Source organism: Myotis brandtii, unplaced genomic scaffold (genome assembly GCF_000412655.1).
Source record: "Myotis brandtii unplaced genomic scaffold, ASM41265v1 scaffold82, whole genome shotgun sequence".
NCBI lineage: Eukaryota > Metazoa > Chordata > Mammalia > Chiroptera > Vespertilionidae > Myotis > Myotis brandtii.
Genome location: NW_005371324.1, coordinates 6011876 through 6034566, shown reverse-complemented (window position 1 = coordinate 6034566; position 22691 = coordinate 6011876). Strand labels below are relative to the sequence as shown.

The 22691-nt window shown below is 35.9% G+C and overlaps 1 protein-coding gene across 5 annotated transcripts in view; it reads right to left on the bottom strand.

Annotated features, from left to right (window-relative positions):
- The window catches only part of NAV3 (neuron navigator 3), an 832279-nt gene that overhangs the window by 193577 nt on the left and 616011 nt on the right, over positions 1 to 22691 (bottom strand). For all 5 annotated transcript variants that reach the window (XM_014531666.1, XM_005884144.2, XM_014531665.1 and 2 more), the window contains 2 exons: positions 10030 to 10098; positions 6757 to 6896 (listed from right to left, as the gene is read on the bottom strand). In XM_014531666.1, the coding sequence (XP_014387152.1) occupies positions 6757 to 6896; positions 10030 to 10098 (209 nt within the window). The remainder of the gene's footprint in view (positions 1 to 6756; positions 6897 to 10029; positions 10099 to 22691) is intronic.

Genomic DNA, 22691 nt, shown 5'->3' with positions numbered 1-22691 from the left:
AGATATAGATATATAGATAGATAGATAGATAGATAGATAGATATGTATTTTTTTAGTTGCTAGTATTACAGATATCTCCCATTTTCCCTTCCTTTCCTCCTCATCTAGGAGATTTCTCTGTGGAACTTTAGTTTGCTTTAGAGCAGTGGTTCTCAACCTTCCTAATGTCACAACCTTTTAATACAGTTCCTCATGTTGTGGTGACCCCCAACCATAAAATTATTTTTGTTGCTACTTCATAACTGTAATTTTGCTACTGTTATGAATCATAATGTAAATATCTGATATGCAGTATGTATTTAGGCGACCCCTGTGAAAGGGTCGTTCAACCCCCAAAGGCGTCACGACCCACAGGTTGAGAACTGCTGCTCTAGAGTCTAGCTTGATGTGCCAACAGTGTTATTAGCCTCAGAAAGGATACAGGGAACATACTCAACTATTTATCTCCTCTTCCTCACTGAATAGTGTATTACTTAAATGGAAGCAAACCAGCTTTCAACCCAAATGGTAACAAAAGTAAAAATAATGTGGATGACAGCAGCAGGATTCTTTTGAAAGGATTCACTGTGTAGCAGCATTGTACTCAGTGATATATATGTCTCCTGCTAAATTTAGGACAATTTAAGCATCACAGAACACTGTGAAAGGGAGAAAATGATTAATCAATGTGGCCATAGCAATTAGTTTGGCAAATAATACATTTAGACTCTCATTTCATAATACACACCAAAATACCTTTGAACATTTTAAAAAGTTAAAAAAAAAGTAGCATTCAAATCCAAATATATATACATACTGTAACCTGCTAGCCCCTTGTTCACCTCACCAAACTCTCTTCCATAAATGATTGCTTGTGCAATGCCTCCATCATTAATTTTATGACTCAGCAAAAACATGGATCCTAGAGGCCCTGAGCATTCGGCACATGCTTATTTTGTACCATCTCAATGTTAGAGTGCCACTTGGTGGAGTATTGTAAAATTTAGGGAAGCTTCCATTCACCAGCCAGTTTGAAAAAAGTATGCAATTTCTGTATAGGCATGTATAATTTGTATACACCTCACTATGAGCATTTATACATGAGCAAACAACATATGCTCCCATGTCTATTTAACCATAGCACCTGATATATGTACCTAATTATGTTGCCTCATGAAAATCCCAAAGAGTAAGTTGAAATTATCATGTAAACATTATTTTTCAGGCTTATATAAGTATTAAGAAAATAAAAGTCATGGCAAAATACATAATTAAATAATCAGTGAAGGACTATAAATGAAATATATCTGCATTGCCTTGAAAAGGAAATAAAATAGTTCATTGATCTCACAGTCATTACAGAGTGAATAAAAACAACAACAACCCACAAGTCAACAAACAACAAGTGTTGGTGAGGATGAGGAGCCAAGGGAAGGTTCATGCATTGTATGTGGGAATGCAGAGTGGTGTATATGGGAAAACAGTAAGGAGTGTCCTCAAATAATAAAAAAAATGGAACTGTTTTATGACCCAGTGATTCCACTTCTGGGTGTATATCTGAAGAAACCCAAAACACTAATTCCAAAAATTATATGCACCCCTATGTTTATTGCAGAATTATTTACAATAGCCAAGTTATGGAAGCAACTCAAGTGCCCATCAATAGATGAATGGATAACAAAGCTGTGGTACATATATACAAAGGAATATTACTCAGCCATAGAAAAGAACGGAATCTTACCATTTACAACAGCGTGGATGAACCTAGAGGGTACTATGCTGAGTGAAATAAGTCATCAGTCAGAGAAAGACAAATACCATATAATTTTGCTTATATGTGGAGTCTAGAGAACAAAATAAATGAACAAACAAAACAGAAACAGATTCACAGATACAGAGAAAATCTGATGGCTGGATAAAGTGGGTGACAAATGTGAAGGGATTAAAAAGTACAAATTGGTAGTTACAAAATAGTCATGGGGATGTAAAGTACAGAATAGGGAATAGGCAATATGTTGTAATAATTATATATGGTACCAGATAGGTACTGGAAATATCGGGCGGGGGGGCACCTTATAAAATATATGAATGTCTAACTACTATGCTGTACACCTGAAACTAAAACAAAATAATATCGAATGTAAACTGTAATTTAAAAATAAAATTTAGCCCTGGCCAGTTGGTTGAGTGTCATCCTGTTTTGAAATGCCAGTTCAATTTCCTGTCAGGTCACATGCCCGGGTTGCAGGCTTGATTCCCAGTAAGGGTTGTGCAGGAGGCAGCCGATCAATGAATCGCTCTCACAACGGTGTTTATCTCTCTCCTTCTCTCACTAAAAATCAATTAAAAATAAAATAAAATTTAAATTAAAAAAAGTACTTCATAAATTAGTTAATCTTGGGGGTAAAGGGGTATCAAAGGATTTACATTGCCCTAAAAGAAAAATGGAGAAAATACTTAAGAACTAGATATCTATATTAATAGCAGTCAAAATTCCATGGCTAATCAACATTCACATTAAACCTTATAGTTTTCAAAAGTTCAATTGAAAATTTTGCTAATTTATTAGTATGGATCCTATTAGATGTATGTTGTGTCAATGAAAGTAAACACTTCCAACCAGAAAATACTTCATCAGGACCCAGGAGAAGACGGGATGGGTGGTCTTCAGTCAATGCACAGTTACAATGTATACATCACACGGGAGAAACAAGGAAAAGACGGCAGCATGCCCTTGGGTGCTGGGGCATGTCTCCTAGCAACATGGAAAAACAACTCTCTGCTAACAAACTGTCAAATAATATGTGTTTACAGATCATCATTTAGAAACTGAATTCCAGATAGAGCTAGAAATATTAACATTCCCAATAATTCCAAGCTGTTTAAACTTTTTCATACTTATCCAGATTTTATCAAACAAGAATGATTTCTTATGGTAATTTACTTCAGGAACATAAAGTGTATGTCCAAATGAATCAGGGCATCATTTTCTTAGGATCCCTGATTCCCAGTGAACAAATATTTGTTGTTTCTTTAAAGCATATATCTGTCTAGAGTACTCTTGTCAGGTACATGGGCAAAGTGATAAATACTGGTGTCAGGACATATTACTTATTCATTGTTAGTTTCTAAATGGCAGTTCACCAAGATAATAAATTTGGACTCTCAAAAGAAATGATTTTTCTAGAAACAATGCTATCTTCATTTCACCACTTGTTTTGAGAAAAAATTTTCCCATTTCAACAGAATGGTGGGATGACATTGCCTTCAATTACAGCATTTCTGTTTCAGCTTTCTCTTCTAGTGATAATCTATGGCCATGTTCACTGATATTTAATTCATTTAGTGAAACACTGAAATGAACATTATTATTAAAGTAATGTGAGATGTATCTTTTGAAGTGCAGTTTATGATTCTCTATGATTTCCTTTCATTAGATGTCACACAATTTGCAAATAAGCTATTTTATAATCCCATATATGTGAAAAGCTACTGTGCTTTCAAAAGGGAAATGAAATTGTTTTAATTGTGAATAAACCTTTACTGTCATATATAATAAAAGGCTAATACGCAAATTGACCGAACAGTGGACCAACTGGTCACTATGATGTGCACTGACCACCAGGGGGCAGACACTCAACGCAGGAGCTACCCCCTGGTGGTCAGTGTGCTCCCACAGGGGGAGCGCCGCTCAGCCAGAAGCCAGGCTCATGGCTGGCAAGCGCAGTAGCAGTGGCAGGAACCTTTCCCACCTCCGTGGCAGCGCTAAGGATGTCCAACTGATGGCTTAGGCCCGCTGCCTCAGGGAGGCCTAAGCCATCAGTTGGACATCCCCCGAGGGCTCCCAGACTGTGAGAGAGTGCAGGCTGGGCTGAGGGACCTACTCCCTGAAGTGCTTGAATTTTGTGCACTGAGCCTCTAGTCTATTATAAATTCTAGAGATTCTTCAATACATTCATATCACTCATCAACTAAGACTTGTAAAAGAAGGAAGAAAGTATATTTATACTTACAAGTATTTAGGGAGTAGATGAGAGTTTAATTTGGTTAATCCTTTAGAAAAATATCCTAATTTATTAATTTCAAGAGTTATAATTTCTAAGAATTTTAAGGAATAGCAATTACAATTAGAATACTAAAGTTAGTACTGTCTGAATTCTGTCATTATAATACTATAACCTTTGAAAATTCTTATTTAATTTTAATCTCATTTAGTTATGGCATGGATATGTATGCAAATTAGCTTTGACAGAGATCAACTTGTCAGCAGATGGAATCTTGTATTGTTATATAAGTTATGCCACCACTACAAATCTTCATGTCAAAAAGGTTAAATAAGATATTCATACCAAAAAAGATATACCACTGGAATAGTGTAAAGAACAAATTATAAATAGTTTCATATGAAATGTTTATTATTGTTTTGTTTGCTCTCATAATTTATGTTTTTGAAATATAAAATATCATGACACCAATATTAATTTAGAAACATTGATATTGGATATTGGATATATTGACATAAATTTGTAACTCCTTATTTACAGAAAATGCCATGTAGCATGTAAAACAAATTCCAGATAGATATATTATATAGTATGATACAATTTATACTAAAGTTATTATTGGCAACTTTTAGGCATTTAATGACTATTTGAGGTATTATAAATATTTGTGAATATGAGATCACACACATTAAATATTTTGGAATTTTTAGTTAGTTGGAATTAAAAGTAATGGCTAACTCGCCATGAAAACTTTTGTCTTTTGCTCTAGTTTTGGACCTAAGGATATCTGCTTTTCATGGTCAAGAACCTCAAAATGTATGTCATCTGTCTCCACCTTGTGGTTACTGTAAATATTGCTATTTTCTAATTTAGCACTGCTTCCTAAATATACTTGAGAGACTGAGAGACTATGAAAATATATGACTGCTTAACTACCTTTGGATTTTTACTTTTAAACAACAGACATTTTTTAAAAATTATTTCACACAACAGGAAAATTCAGATACATTATGATATCAAAGTGTTAGGTCATCTAAAGCATTTCTAGGTCTCTTTGTGAATGTTATTAGTAATTGCTTGAAAAATACTATATAATTGTAGTATCACATAGCTAAATTGGATACTTAAACAGCCTGTTCAGGACAACCCCATATATGTTTAGTTTCCCTTAGAATTTCACATTACATACAGACTCTGTATGACACTTTCCAGGAAGTCTCAATGTTTTTCTGATAAGAAATTGTTCTCCTTTTTCTCCCCATGAAAAATAGAAGTCTTAGGTAATACATCTTAGGTTCTTCAATCAATGGTTTATTCTATATCTTGACGACAAACACCTAACTTCCAAATACCCGTTATTTTCTTATTTTTTAATTAGGTTAAAAAACTGGAGCTATTTCTGGATCAAAACACATTGCTTTGCCCTAACTGGTTTGGCTCAGTGGATAGAGCATTGGCCTGCAGACTGAAAGGTCCTGGGTTTGATTCCAGTCAAGGGCACATGCCCAGGTTGTGGGCTCGATCCCCAGTAGGGGGCGTTCAGGAGGCAGCTGATCAATGATTCTCTCTCATCATTGATGTTTCTCTCTCTCTCTCTCTCTCTTCCTCTCTAAAAGCAATAAAAACAAACAAAAACACTTGGCTTTGCTTTCAGGACTTTATAGTCTGTCCAGTTTTGTATTAATGATGGGAAATTCTCACAAAAGTACTTAATTCCTAGTTAACTTGTCTGAGTAAGAGAAAGCTGCCTAATCAAATTATCTAGGAAACAACTTGAAATGTAATCTGAGCAAAAAAGTTCCTACCTGGTTAAATTAGTTAAACGAAATTTGCCAACTGTTACATTAACTAAACATATTTGTCACTTTTGAGTTTCATGTCTTGTTGCATGTAGAGTTCTATATTGTGAAGAGAAGTTTAAATTCTATTGATTTGAAAAAGCTACTTCGAAATCTAGCAGAATGCCGTAGTCCCTCACACAGTCACATTGCTTACAATAGTATAGGATCTTGATTTTTCTCATGATGTAGGTGTAAACTACATACTCGCTTGCTTGTACCCATGCTCCACGGTGAGATGCATCAAGCCAGCACCTCTTTAAATGCACATTATGGACATTGCAGAAAACTGTGCATCATACAGTTAACATATAACCTCACTTTAGCACAGACTTCCACTGTGTTCTTTCTTGCTGATAACTTTGAGTTTTAATATTTCTATTATGCATTCTTTCAAGAAAATAAAATAAACATGAATAATTTGTTTCTTTACAAGTTTCAAAGATTAAATACCCATCATAATTATCCCTCAAATGTTTATGCTCCAACCTTAATTGCCCAAAACACTATGGTACTTATTTATGTTAACTAAAGCTAAGGATTCAGATAATTTAATATAGATGTATGATTTCAGGATACATGTTCATAAAACATGAAAAGACAAAAGAAAATGCTATTTATATGCCTCCAGGAGAAACTATTTGAGAAAGAGATCTTACTCTGTATACAATTAACCACTGAAACATAAATGAGTCTATCTTTAAAATGATCTTCAGATAAGAAAAGCCCTGAAGAAAGCTGGAATTCAGGAGGGGCAGTTAGAAAACACAGGAAACTTCACTGGTAACATTTCCATTCCAAAAGCTGTAACACTGCTCAAATATCGCATTTAGTATGTAATTTATGATAGACATATGTTCAGCTGATGTCATCATGCTGTAACGATACATGTAAGTTAGACTGACGCCATCATGCGGTAACAGGCTGACACTTACCTTTTTCATTGCCATTTGCATACGTTGGAGGCTTGTTTTTGTCAATGCTGTTAAAGCTCTGACTTCTCCTATTTAAGTTAGAGGCTCCCTGGGCCTTGCTGCTGCTGCCCGCAGCGGGCACCCTAGAAGGTCCTGGAAGCCTGAAATAGTACAAGAAAAATTACATCATTATTGTTACATTCTGAAAAGCTGTGGAGCAGGAGGTTCTGAGCAGGGAAGTGTTCATAGGAAAATCACAACATATGACGTTCTAAAATCTACGCAGCAGAAAATGTTGTTTTAAGTGACAAATAAATAGCTAAGGTGTGAGAATCTCCAGAAAAAAAATCTTGTTTCACTTTTCAATAAATATAGCTCCAAAGTATATTAATAATATAGAGCAATTAGAAATCAAGTCACCTTTAACTGAAAGAAACCATACTTACCATACCCTGATGAATAAAAATTTGACTTAAAAGTACTGTAACAATTACATAAAAAGTGAGGGAAATAATAACACTTTATTATGTTCTCAGGGCATTAACCAGCTACCTGCAGTTGTTTAAGCTGTTCTTATCACTGTATAGATATTTGTTTTTATCTCCGGTAGCTGTATCCTAAATCAACTTGTACATCAATAACAAGAAGAATGAAGTTACTGAACCAACTGCAAAGAGCAACTACTTATTGAACACTTAAGCTAGCTAGCTACTCTAAAAGCCTGAGTGCAGAGCAAGGTCATGAGTCCATTCATTTCTGACCAATCTCATTGTCATAGAAACTTTCATTCTCTTGCCAAAAGTAAGTACCTCACAAGTGTAACCAACTGATCATAGAGGCGCTATAACAAGAAAGACACAGGTCTCAGTAGAAGGAAATCTCTGTTCGCAGAGAGACAATTTAAAATACACCTACACTGACAGTAGCTTTGGCTATTCTTTGTCTATGAAGGACAGGGCATTATGAAATATGTGCAGAATGTCTTGAAATTAGAGGAAGTTTGACAGAAAGTTATAATCTTCAGTTATTGTAGTTGGACTATAAAGATCAGTTTGGATCATTTCTTTTACTGTTTAAATGATTTCTATATTAAAATTTTAAGTATCAAAATTTTTTCGTGAATTGTGCTTAAAATGTACAATTGCTATATTTTATACTACTAACATATCTTGTACATATAATCAAATCGATCCACATAAATTAAAAACTAGAAATTAAGAACTAATACTGGCATTCTGAGATATATTTAAATACATGACAGTAAAGGTTGCTATCCACTTGGTAGTGTTTGCTGCCACCATGTGAATGCCACTGTGTACTGCTGTGATAATTTCCTTTTTAAAAGAAAAAAAAACAACAACACAAAAATAACCCAGAACTTATAAAACATCACTACATTTTTTTACTGGTATCTTTTATAAAATGTCTAAAATAATGTTTATATCTGTCATATTGGTGCCTAATATATCACAATTTCACAACCAGTTGTGACAATATTCACATTTTAAATCAATTTACAATATTACTTAATATATTATTTCCATAGATGATTAGGAAATTGAATGCTTACATAATGTAAACACTTTTTAAAACAGTAACGGGTATTGCAAAATGGAATGAACATCAGGAAAACACAAATAGCAGCTTAAAAACAGAAGTCTTGATTTCTTGGAATAGTTAATAGTTTCAAAATGCTGATTGTATTTTGGAGTTTAAATATGTGGCTAATAAAGATCTCATCAACTATTTTGCTAATGAGAGGTTGTGTCATACACAAGATTAGAATTTTTTCCAAATGATTAAAGCAATTAAATTTTTGCTCAAATTGAATAACAGACATTGTAAGTAAAAGCACAATAACCACAGACACAGGGATTCTGAGAATTAGTGATTGCCCTCTGCAGAAAGGACTCAACTAATTAATTTGGCCAAATGTCCCAATCAAAATAAATCTGAAAACTATTCCTGTAGACCCAGTCATTGATTTTAAAAGTTCTTTCCAAACTCACATGCATAAACAAACTTTGCCATCAAACTTGCCCTGCTTGCAATAAAAGTTCATCTGTTTCTAGAAAGCAATTAAAATGCATTTTAATCTTTACTGTGACCCATGAAGCCAAGTGATCTTTAGTTCTCAGTAAAAGAAATTAAAAAATCCATTTGCTCTTCTCATTACCCTCATTTGACAAGCAGCCAGAGCTCCCGATCATTCATCAAAGTAATAAAAAGAGAAATGAGAATAAAGCTAAAAAAAGGAAGAAATCGAGACGTTCTATTAAATCAAAGTCCGTAAAATGTATTTTATATGCATCAGTCTTGGAAGTGGTAATAAAAATGCTTATGTACGTGACAGCTCACTGTTCGATTTATAACATCTCTTCTAATTTTCATTAAATACCCTTTTAATTTGTCTCTCCAGAATAATTGTAATTATTATGGAAATGAACATAACTTAGAAAACTGAGGTGAGGGGCAAAGCACATACCTCAAGTCAAGGTATCATAGGCAGTCCTTGTGGTCAAACACTGCGCACCATGATTCATTATCACAGCAGTGACCAGTAAACCACCCCTGAGATACTTCCCCAGCAAATGAGAGGCATACATAATCACATAATAATCAGGGTACAAGACACATCTGGTGTGGCTTCGCTCAGCTGTTCCACGCTACCATCATGCCTTCAGCAACTTCACAGTGAAAAGGGAACCAAACACTTTCCACACATTTTCATATACCAGTATTTTCATATTTTCCAAACAGAAATGTCATGTATTATAACAGACTGTCTTTAAAATGCACACATCATAAAGAAGCCGACATTAAATCTATGATAGATAAAAGAACAGGCCTGGCTGACCTGGTACTAACTTCCCCACATACGTCTGCCAGTGTTTCTTCATTCTGCTTCAAGATGTGCAATAATTAATGCATGCCCATCTCAGAAAGCAATTGTAACGTTCGTGCGTAACTTCCAGATTCCGTGACCTGAAGTGGGTTCTTCCAAGCAATTTCTTTCTTGACTTTCTCTAAGCCTGGAAGCTAGACTTCAGCCCAGTTGTAGCACTATGTATGACAAACCTAAAGTAGAAGCAGCCAAATCCATTTTCATGATCTAACACAATCACGCTCATCCCGAGACTGCATAGGAATAAGCCTCTTAGAAGAATTCAGTCCTCTAAACTTTTCATCCAGAAGAATGTAATGTTTGAAAGCAATTAGAATGATAGGACAAAGCATCATGGGGCATTTACTTGATTATCACTGTTAAGCAATACATTAGAGATAGTAACTGACCTAGTGGGCTTTTTTTGACTGGTTGCAATTCCACTGTGATTAGACTGAGCTGCATATCTGGCTGCCAGACTGTATGAGGAGAAACAGAGAAATTGAATTAAAGAGATTCTTTGAACATGGAAAGAAGGCACAAACTTACAAGGAAACTATGAGTTAATGAAATGCAATTGGAACATGTATACACATGTACAAAGAATAAATTAATTAGAAAATTATGATAATGCAACATATATAGCATGACATTTGATTATGAACACACTGTGAGATAATGGGGTGCACCCCTTGTAACGAAGTGTCATCGTTGACTTTAAAATTAAGCCTGTGTGATCCTATTCACATTATTGTAGTAGTAGTATTTTACCTTTTAAAATATTTAACCTTTGTAAATGACTATGAAAACTTCAGGAAAGCTAAAGTTTGATTTATATAATAGAAAGATATCTTCCTCCAAAAGTTAAAATGAAAATAAGAATATGAAATGAGTCATTATTTTCTTTAATAAACTCTTCTAATTTGCTATTTTAACCTAACTGTTAGTTTCAAAACCACCTGATTAAAATATCTGATTTCTAATAATTTATTGTTGCTCTTCCATCCTAGATAGAGTGTTTTAAGGAAGTAAACTATACAGATGTTTTTCTGGAGAAAGAGTTACACAAAAATTGAGATTAAATTGGAGTTAAATTCTTCACAAACAAACAGCAATTATTGACAGCTTTGGGGCATTCTTTAATTATAATTCTTAATGATTTTAAAATAAAAAAAATCTTTAATCAAAACCACACAAGAACACGTTATTTAAACCAAGTTTTGAAGAGCATTGAATATGTTACAAACCAAACGAAAATGTGTACTTTGAGTTAAGCTGATTTCCGAATTACCCCCGGGGTCTGAAATCGGTGATCTGAAGGATATGGTGAGACCTGAAACATGTTCACACACCCTGGGATGGTCATGGGTTGACTGATGTGTGGAGAATCACTTCTCAGGTGACTGGGATGACTCTGAACAGTTGTTGCATGCATAGTTTCCAAGGCCTCCAAGGAAACAGGGACAACATGGGGTGTTGGAATCAGGGAAGAAGGGTCAATTGGAGCCCCGCTGCAGTAGATCCAGTTGCTTTGCTGCCATGCAAAGGGTATCTTAGTCAAGGATGGATTTCTTAAGATGATGACATATTTCCCAAGTTAACTCTTACCCCGCTGAGCCAAGTCTGTGGTGGGAACATGCAGGTCCTTAAAACTGCCTGGCTAGACAGGAATAAATTCTCATGTCAAGGAAGCTTTTCGGGTTCACAGAGCACTTGTTTCTTCACATTTGGTTTGAGATACGTTATTACTTGCATATAGTATTGCTTTCTGTATTCTAAGTATACTGGACACTGAGTCAACTGGCCAACTGACCTCAGTAGCAATAAAAACAGGATAATTTAAAATAAAAACCAAAGTGTCTCAGCGAAATAAGAAAGTTAATTTAAAATTGAAAAATAAAAGTATCTAAAGTAAAGAAAACCTTTTGTGAATGTCTCAGCCTATTGTGTCAATCCAAGAGTAAGAACTATCTAAAGGTTCACCACTGTGGGGTATCCTGTAACTCTCCAAATTGAACACAAAATTAGCAGGAGAGACGGCAATAAACCAAGGGACTTGAAGCTACCTTATTGGTTTCTCTTCCATTTTAAGAAATATAATTTCTAATATAGAAGTGAAAAAACAACAACAAAATTTAGAGAGATCAAGGAACATGACCCAAACCAATTTGCTTTCATGGCTCATATGTGTTTTCTAATGCAATACAAGAGAATACTTGTTGCCTATATCATTAAACCAAGCCTTCCTACTTCCATCTTTTGAAACTTGGCTTCTGCTTTGCTTCCCTTGCACTTGTGAAACTGCTAATCAAAGAACACAGAGTTGTATCCAGTTCTCACCATACTCTTAACATCTTTGCATTTGGCCTCATTGTTCCCTCTGCCTTTTCAGTCTCTCTCTTTCAGAGACTGCCATGCCAATAAGCTCAGTGGATTTGCCCACCACCATTCTTGTCCATTTTTTCTTTCCTTTAAAGGCCCTCTTTCTTTTAAAGAAATGATTTTTCTTACGTCCTCTTTCTTCAAATACTTACATGCATTCTTTCACTTAGCAATTTGTTTCTTACCTAAGATTTCAAGTAAAATATACTAGAAACTAGAATTAATGTCTGCAACCTACTCCCAGCCATCAATATCAACTGAGTAAAAGATGTCCATTCCCATGATCCTCAAAATCACTATATTAAACTCCCCATTTTCCTTCTTTTATTACCCAAGTCCTAATCAGATCCTTTAATTTGTTGATTTCTCTTCACAGCATCACCATTTTTTTTTTTCAGTCCTATGGGCTTCAAACCTTAATTGTTGATTCTTCCCTTTTTCCTTTTAATTCTTGCAGATATTTAATCAAGACCATGTCATTTGCATCTACTTTCTCATTCAGTTTCCATGTTTATCACACAACTCAAGCTCCCAACTCTTTCCACAACACCTCTAGCTCCTCTTATTTTTCTTAGTTTTTTGTTTGTTTGTTTAAATCTGGCGCTGACTTCCTACACAGCAGAAAAGCTGACTTCCTACACAGCCCCCCCAAGAGTGCTTATAATGCCATTTTCCAATTTACAAATTTATAAACAGACTATCAAAAAGCAGGCGAGTAGATACAGCTAACACAATTATTAGTAAAACAAACACAAGGAACATGTAGACACAGCTCTGAGGCAAGTAGGGTAGATTAATAAAGTCAGAACACCAATAAACTATGGATTTTTCAGACATCTGGACTGAAGATTGCATATTTTTTTCCTGAAATGTTGTCAAATGTAGCTAATAAGTGTCAAAAATATCAGAAACAAAAGCACAAAAGAAATAAATACTTTGAGACTCACTGTGAGTTCTACTAAAGGAAGTATCAGCTCATCTACTTGATAAAGTGGAATATCAAGAGAATAGTTTTATTTCCCTTAACATGGAAGGGAAAAGGAGACTAGAGACAGCCAATTTAAAAAAAAAAAAAAAAGGCTGAAACTCATCTGGTGTCCAATACACAGAAAGATTCAAACTGCCAGAACATTTTAATCCAGCCTCAGTGCAAATTCCCAGGTGGGACTGTAATATCCATTTACTACAAGGAAAGCTTCTCAAAGTAAACATCCTGAATTTCAATCACCTAACTAACCACTGGGCCGCGCTACTCAAAGTGCTGTCCACAGACCAACAAAATAGGCACCACCTGGGGCTTGTCAGAAAGACTGAATCTCAGGTCTCCTCTCAGACCTACTTGAATCAGAATCTGCATGTTAACAGAATCCCCAGGTGCTTCGTAGGAATAATAAAATTGAAGGAGCTGTGTCTACAGAAGACCCACAAACATACAACCTTGACAAAAACAACAACAAACTTGTAGTTTCCTAATTCAAACTGCATAATCTACATATCTCCTGCACGCCTCATTTAGTATCCAGCTGCTACTTCAGATACTGTTGACTCCTTTCTTCCTCTAGAAACCCTAATCTCATCTTTTTTTAACACAAGAGTTATCTTTCCAGCCACTCCTCCTATTTCCCAGATAAAGGTCCACTCATTGACCCCTCCCCTAAGTTTTGTACTATGACCATGAATAGTTTCAAAATCATAATCCTAGGCATCAGCTAATTTTTTCTCCATTCTTTTTATAGTAAATCTATATTTTATACTCAAAACTCAATCTTAATCCCAGAGTCTCCTGTCTAAATATTTCACTGATACTTTTTAGATATTCCAACTGGACCTATCACCTACATTTCTGCCAGGTATTCCAAAAACATTCAAAACCTAACTCATTTTCCTTCTTTCAAAACATCCTTTCTCTCTTTGATTTTGCTATTTAAATTTGGTGTCACCAACATTTTCTCCATTGAACATTATGGAGTTGTCCTGATAATTACCCACTTTTTTTTTTTTTTTTTTTTTACTTCCTTGCCATTTATTTCCTGGACTCTAATAATACCTCTTCATTAGTCTCTGTTATCAGTCTATTTTTATTTCCAGGCAAATCAAATCATTCTTCTCACAGCCAACAGAATTAACTTTCCCAAGAAAGAATGGATGGCAATCTCTTTCTTTGAAATTGTTGTTGACTCTACTTGTCTGTAGGATAAAATCCAAGTTCTGTGATTTGGTTTATAGATGCTTCAGCATGTCTCCCATCCTCTTTTACTGCTTCAACTCCTCTGTACATCCTCCACCCCACGTTCTCCACTGTCACCACACCTCTTCCCTGTGGCCTTTTTGCCCCATTGTTCCATGGATTTTCTCATGAGGTTTCCTTCATCTGAAATACTGTTATTTCTCTTACCACATTACAAAATCTTATTTCTATTTCAAAATCTTGCCCAGACATCAACTCAAGTGGAAGCATGTTTCAAGTCCAGAGTTAGTTTTCTCTCCCACTGGTGCATAGGTCTTTATTCTTCTCTATTTAGTTGACATGGAAATTTATCAGGTTAAATGTCTGTTTCCTGAACTGATTGTTTTTTGCTCACCAGACCAGGCATTACATTATATTCTTTTTTTTCTTCATTCTCAGTTCCTCTCATGAGGTTGGTATGTGTTCAATAACTAAATGACTTATTAATTTTTACTGGGGAGTAGTATCAAACAATGATACAACACATCATTTCAGCTAGGAAAATTATTTCAAGAACGGAATGATCAAAAATATATTAAAGAGAATACAGAAACATACTCATCTTCATTGTGTCCTTATTAAGTGAAAGGCAGTTTATATTTTCTCATTTCTTTCTTTCTTTCTTTTTTTTTTGCTGATTTTCAGGAATTCTTTATTTTATTGAACTTACTGGGGTGATGCTGGTAATATTTGAACACTAAGTAATTTGTATAAGTTATACCTCTTGTAAGTAGCAGTATTGAAATTTAAACTTTCGTTTGTTAGTTTTTATAATCTGTGCTCTATTGTGTCATAACATATCATCTTCTTGCCAACTGAATACAAATTGTAATATTTTAATGCTTCTTTTGCAATTAATTATTTGCCTTGTGGAACTGCAAATACCCCCAAGATATTATAATAGTAATTTTATATGTCATACAGAAAATCACTCTTTCAATATCAAATAAATCTACTTTCAACAGATACTCTTCAGCATTCAGACAGATAACATTGAATAATTTCATTCAACAGATCACATGTCGAAATCTAGAGTAGGCAGTAACAAATGTTAAAGGGTAAGGTACTTTTAGTATCAAAGCAGCTCTCCTCAAATAACTTCCAAGTAAACACTATCTTTAAAAACTTTAAGCAGCATGTTAGTCAGGGAGAGAAAATATGGCATATCATTTATAACTTCCCACTCCCATGCCCATTGCACACATGACCAATCAATCACAGAACTTTTTTTCTTCTGCTGCTGCATTAGCCTCAAAATTCTTGGCCAGGATTCAAGAAACACTTATTAATAAAAAATAGAATAAGAGTAAAAATTATTTTCATCTCTTCTTTAATAATAAAAGGGTAATATGCAAATTGACCCTAAAGGCAGAACGACTGCTGGACTATCACTATGAGGCACACTGACCATTTCTTGGTCTCTTTCCCCGGCTGGCAGGCTCCGATTGGCTAATGGCAAATGGGGAACTGGGGGTGGGTGGCAAGGGATGTGGGCATTGCCAGGCCAAGACCCCTGGTACAGGGCCGGCAAGTGGGCAGGAATAGCTGACCTCTAGCTCCCTTCCCCTGGCTGTCAGGCACCGATTACCTGATGGCAAAAGGGGAACCGGGGGTGGATGACAGCAGGGAGTGGGGCTGCAGGCAGCTGGGGAAGATGGCTCTGATCACAGACCAGGCCTAGGGACCGTACCTGCGCATGAATTTCATGTGCCGGGCCTCTAGTGTATGTGCGTGTGTGTGTATACACACACACACACACATACACACACACACTAGAGGCCTGGTGCACAAAATTTGTGCACTGGGTGGGGGGGGTGTCCCTCAGCCCAGCCTGCACCCTCTGCAATCTGGGACCCCTCGGGGGATGTCCCACTGTGGGATCGGGCCTAAACCGGCAGTCAGACAATCCGGAACTGCTGACTCCCAACCGCTCACCTGCCTGCCTGTCCGATTGCCCCTAACTGCTTCTGCCTGCCAGCCTAATCACCCCCTAACCGCTCCCCGGCCAGCCTGATCAACGCCTAACTGCTCCCCTGCCTGCCTGATCTCGCCCCCAACTGCCCTCCCCTGCTGGCCTGGTCACCCCTAACTGCCCTTCCCTGCAGGCCTGGTCCCCCCAACTGCCCTCCGCTGCCAGCCATCTTGTGGCAGCCATCTTGTGCGAGGGTGTGATGGTCAATTTGCATATTACATCTTTATTATATAGGAGATATATATGAATCACCAGAAACTGTCCCAAAGGACATTGAAGGACCATCTTTCTCAAAGCAACACACACAGGGTAAGCCTTCCAGAACCTTTAAGTCTAAGCACTATACAGAATTCAAAAGTGTCTCAAATATAGAATTTAATAAATGTTTTGTTTTGTGATATGTGGTTATATGAAAATATATAGTTCTGATATGCTTAGAAGATATAGCATATTTAATATTTCAACCAGAGTTTCATGTTAGATTTATACTCTAGATTTCACAACTAATTTGAAAGATAAGAATAAATATCTCAGAAAATGAGGCATTCTTCAACATCAAAATAAACCCTCACAATTTGCCTTTAAGAAGGTAGCAAACAAGCTACCATAACTCTGAATATATTTCAAAAGGAACATTCTGTGGTTTGCTCTCTTTACCCATAAATGTAGTCACTAGAATTTTGTTCTGAGCCCTCCTCTCGCCCCACTCCCACCCCAGCTTTATACAATTTTCTTGAGTAATCTCTTCCATTGCTATGGTTTCAATCAATAAAACACAGTTAAGCTAATGTTCTCAGGTCTTTATCTCTGGCCTTGACTGTTCTCCCAGGACCACACTAGAAATGGCCCCACTGAAATCTCAAATTCATGAAAGCCAAAGCTGAACTTTTCCTCTCCACCTCCTTCTCTTCATTTGTCTCCACTCTTACATTATTATTTTATTCTTTATTGAAGTACATCACTATTCAATGAGACAACAAAAATAGAAATGTGATGACTTTCCTTCACCCTTATCTCCAAACAGTCCCTGAGATTGCTGTCCTGGAGAGACCCTGCTTAGCCATTATTCCAGCGAAGCTGCCAGACACATGAAATAAGATGTTACCTTAGACGTGGATTCTCCAGCTTCAGATGTTTGGCTTCCCAGCAGCTCCCTCTAGAGGTGTGCCCTGTCTGATTCGTAGGCTCACAAAATCCCTAAGAATAATAATGGCTATTGCTTTGTGCCACTGTACTTGTTTTGTTGTTGTTGTTGTTATTTTTTTTGTTAATCCTCACCTGAGGACATTTTCCTGACCAAGGCCAGGGATCAAACCTATAACCCAGGTACGTGCCCTTGACCAGAAATTGAACCCATGATTCTTTGATGGGTGAGGCCAACACTCTAACCACTGAACCACACAGGTTTGTTTGTTTTTTTGAAACAGTAATAGATTCCTTTAACACAGTTCTAGCTACACTTTTTCCTTGGCTGGATAGTGGCCATTTTCCTGATAGTGAAATGACACTTCTCTCATCAGTGCCTTCCCATGGGCTCTTTCCTCTAACTCTGGTCACTGATCACTGTACTCTGTTAGCGAACCTGTTGAATTATCTGGGTAAACAGGTCTTCTAATGGAGTGTGGGCCATCTGAAAGGTAAAGCATCACGGTTTCTCAGCCACATATGTAGCATAATTCTTGGCATGTAGTGGGGGCTGAATCTTTATTTGTGGAAAGGTAACATAGGAACTTTCAACCACCGATGGGGGGCAAAAAAAACTGGGCTCTAAGGTAATATATAAAGAATCACTAGAAATAATATCATCTGTCATTAAAACATTTCATTTCATTTCCATATGGCATTCATTAACTATGCCCAACTGCACAGTGATTGGTTAACACATACAAGTCAGGCACAGCTCGGCCAGTGTTTGCTTAGCGGTTGAGCATCGACCCTGGAATCAAGAGGCTACCAGTTGGATTCCCAGTCAGGGCACATGCCAGGGTTGTGGGCTCCATCCCCAGTATGGGGCAGGCAGGAGGCAGACGAAGGATGATGTTTCACTCTCATTCATGTTTCTATCTCTCTAGCCCTCTCCCTTCCTCTCTCTCTAAAAACCAATAAAAACATATATTTTTAAAAATTAGGCACAAAACAGTCATTCTTAAAATGTATATACTTCATAAAAATCTAATTGGATAAACTATGCTTATCAGAGCAAGATAGATCATAAGAACATTTTTTCATATTATGTAGATTTTTTAAAAATATTTTTTTATTAATTTCAGAGAGAAAGGGAGAAGGAGAGAGAGATGGAAACATCAATGATGAGAGAGAATCATTGATCGGCCGCCTCCTGCACGCTTCCCACTGGGGATCGAGCCTGCAACCCCTTGCTTATGCCCTTGACCAGAATCGAACCCAGGACCCTTGAGTCCACAGGCTGATGCTCTATCCACTGAGCCAAACCAGCTAGGGCTTATGTAGATTTTTATAACTACCTGTATTAAGAAATTTTATGGAAAATTATTTTAGAATCTCCCCTATTCCTCCCTTGTCTATCTACCCTGTCTTGATGTCACACGAACATATTATGAGTGGAAATCCCTATACAGAAACCCTACACAGTCATACATTAGTACTCTTGATTCCCAAAGAGAGAGGAAAGTGTGCTTAATCATAACATCATTTGTCCTTTTAATAGCACTGGTACCCAAGGCACCAAGGAAGAATACAAAGAAAGAAATCACAGAATTTGATGTAAGAAATTTCTTGGGCATGGGGTTTAGTTAACAATTTTTACTTCCTGACGGTACTTTTCTTTTACAAGATGCTATGTTAAAAAGGTAGAAATTATTTCCTTCAAAACTCACTTAATCTAACTTGAGAGGAAATTATGAATATGTTACCCAAGATATACTATAATTAAATGCATGGGAATAAAGTTTTAAACTGAGAATTTTTAGACAAAATAATCTTTGAAGACAATGAAACACATTCACTAAAATTTTAAAACTGAGATAGATGGAAATATATTTCCTTATATATCCTATGATTGCTAAGTATAGGAATAAAACCATGTATACAGAATTAAGATTTGAAGAATTCTTTTAACCAAATTCTTCCTTTAGTATAAAGATTTTCTCTTTGTAGGATTCTTATGCAATGTTATAAAATGGTAACTGACCAGCTCATAACTCTAAGAAAGAGGGAGGTGTTCAACTACTTCTACAAAAATACTTTTATACCTCAAAGCCATATATGTTCTTTTAAAATATTTGACATTTTGCAAAAACTATATTCACATCAGAGAGTGTAATAAACATGCTTTCTCCCTAAATTCAAATTTTGCTGAGACTTCACTAGAAACAGCTATTGCCTAATCCATATATGAGTCAGAAACTTAGCTTTCATTCACATGTGTTTCTCTTTAGTAGCTGGGTGGCTGAAATATCATCCCCATCGTATGTGAGACAGGTTACTGGGATAACTGATGCCATTAGTGAATTATGGTATGTAAATATGTTATAACCTCTGTCTTATCTTGAATTTCAACTGACAGTTAATAAGGCCACCGGCATGGTCTGCTTTCCTGGGATCTCAAAACAGTAACTAAAGAGAGAGATGCCTGTGTAAGATAGTCCTGCATCAAAGTCTCACATTCTTTTAGGAATGTAGAATTTCATGATAAAGGAGAACTCAGGAAACCAGGGTTGTGTTTCTTTCACAGTGTTACCATAAATTAGGTTTTCCACAGTGCTTTTACTTACACATAATGTAAGACATTATGCTGTTCTATAAATTTTTTCATTCACAGTTTTCAGTATGGGATAAAATTATAGTGTAATGCATTACGGATTCCATTACAAAAGTAATGTAACCCCCTTAAAAAACTTGATCCTGAATACCATCAAATTTTTTAGACAAAGCTATTTTGTTAAGCTGAAAATTTAAACAAACTTTTCCAAAGACTAGCCTGATTAGTGAAAAATATGGTTAAAACTTCTAAAGACTTAAAAAGTGTTGTAGGAGCACACACTATGTTAAAATATTTCTTAGTGCATGAAAATGATCTTTATCATGCTTTTAAAATTATTATAGAAATTGATGTTTTTACAGTGTTTCAAAGACCAATTAGAAAGTCAATTTATAGGGCTCCTCTCAATGTACTGCAAAGTAAATGGAATCATCAGTACATCAGTCTCATCTGATTAAGGGGTGGCTGGGGTCTCAAAACATCTGATGGTGAGCTTTAGTAAAGGCTGCCCCCAGAGAAGGCTGATTTTGTTTTACTTCTTATGAGATGAAGAGGTCACTCAAAGAGCAGGAGGCAGTAGGGGTGGTGAGAAGTGGAAGCATAGGAAGTAGAATATCCAGAGGCAAATGTTGACAGTGTGTTTTATACCAGAGAAGGACCCTCGACCAATGGCTAACGTCTCAGTTGCAGAAAAGTGTATGTCCCTTGAATTCGATTCTGTGCTCACCTGTCATCCCCTGACTATAACTTGGTTTTCCCTGTAGGTCTAACTATAGGAAAATAATTCAGTGATCATACTGACATGATTATTATGGTTTTTGTGATGGTTGCATCTTTCATAAGTCAATAAGTTGACATTTTGAAGTACACTATTTAGTGGAAAATATTAATAATTCCATACAGTATAACATTGCAGGTATCATCATCAAGTATATATTACTAGTGTTCTATTTGAGAAGAGAGTGCCCTATAAATAATAAAAATAAAATGGAACCAAACAATTTCTCATGCTTGGCAGACAATGTTCATAAAATGTATAAACTGGATATCCGAATGTCTTATGGTAAAATGTTAAAGAAATAAAACACAAATCAATTATTCTGAATCACAGATATATGATGATACACAAATCACATTAAAAAAATAAGATTTGGTTTTTGTAAGACCAAATTATAAAAACTGGCTCATTGTTGTTTTTATCTAGATACCTATGTCAAAAAGCACAAGTTTTAACTTAAAGTCTCTAAATGAGGAGTCGGTCTCACACTTGAAAATCTATATTATATTCTCAAATTTCCCTTGGAAAGATAGAATATAATTATGATGTTTTCATTTTCTACCAGGTGAAACTATATTCAATTAATTGATTTTTATTTTGTTAAAGAAAAAAATTAAGTTATCAGAACTAACAATGATTCTGTCCGTGCCTTTGAGACTCCAACTCGGATAGTATTGCCTTCTCGCTAATGTGTTGTTAGTAACATGTTAATAAAGGAATAATAAGCTTTTAAGTTCACATCAAGGATAACAGGATAGGGACAGGGGAACTAAATGGGCAAGAGACTTCAAGATATTTTGGAGAACTGAATAAATGGAGCCATGTAATGGAAAACACATTATGAGGGAAGCTTCATTCTAGCATACACCCAGTGGGAGGATTAAATCTAGAAGAGGAAAGAGGGAAATGGACAATCAAATTGCAGATAAAATGACAGGACTCTGAATAAAAGGGAGATTAATCCAATGTCCATGTCAATAATTATCAGTGACCAGTTATGACCAGACATAAACAAACCAATTAATTAAACATCCAAACAAAGGAGAAGCAATTTTAACTATAAAAACTGAGTAACCCCAGAAAAAAAGACACTGGCAGAGAGGGCCCTTCAGTCTACCTGGACTGATACTTCCAAAGCAGTGGTTCTCAACCTTCCTAATGCCGCGACCCTTTAATACAGTTCCTCATGTTGTGATGACCCCCAATTTCATTGTTACAAATTGAACATAATGAAAGCATAGTGATTAATCACAAAAACAATATGTAATTATATATGTGTTTTCAAACGACCCTGTGAAAGGGTCGTTTGACCCCCAAAGCATCATTACATGAGCCCTGGCCCATTCTTAAAGTCATGTCTCAGTTTATGCTTACATTTTAATCCACTTTCAACAAATATTCATGGAAGGCTGTGAATAATAAAGAAGCAGAGATTTTGCAGAACATATTTATAATTTCTATTATTTAAATACTCCACTGGTTTTCAAACCTTTGGAATCATCCTTTACTTGGAAAAAATCATATGTATACAAAATAGAATGTAAATCTTATTAAAGTTAATAAAAAATTAAAGCGTAGATAACTGAGGTTAGAATTTGTGAGTGGATGGGAGAGCACTGAACAGAAGTGCTAATATCCTGTTTTATAAAACACAATGCCAAAAAAATTCTACAGTTGAGTGAGAAAGAATTAAAGGTGCTATTTCATTATATAAAGTTGCAAACCTAACTATTAAAAGAACAAAAAGAGTGAATTTTAGCTATTGCAGCACTCCTAGAAAAATTGTCTATATTTACTATTTCCAATTCCTCTCTCCTGTTTTATTATCATTATTGTTATTATTATTAAATATATTTTTATTGATTTCAGACAAGAAGGGAGAGGGAGAGAGAGCTAAAAACATCAATGATGAGAGAATCATTGATCAACTGCCTTCTGCACACCCCACACTGGAGATCGAGCCCGCAACCTGGG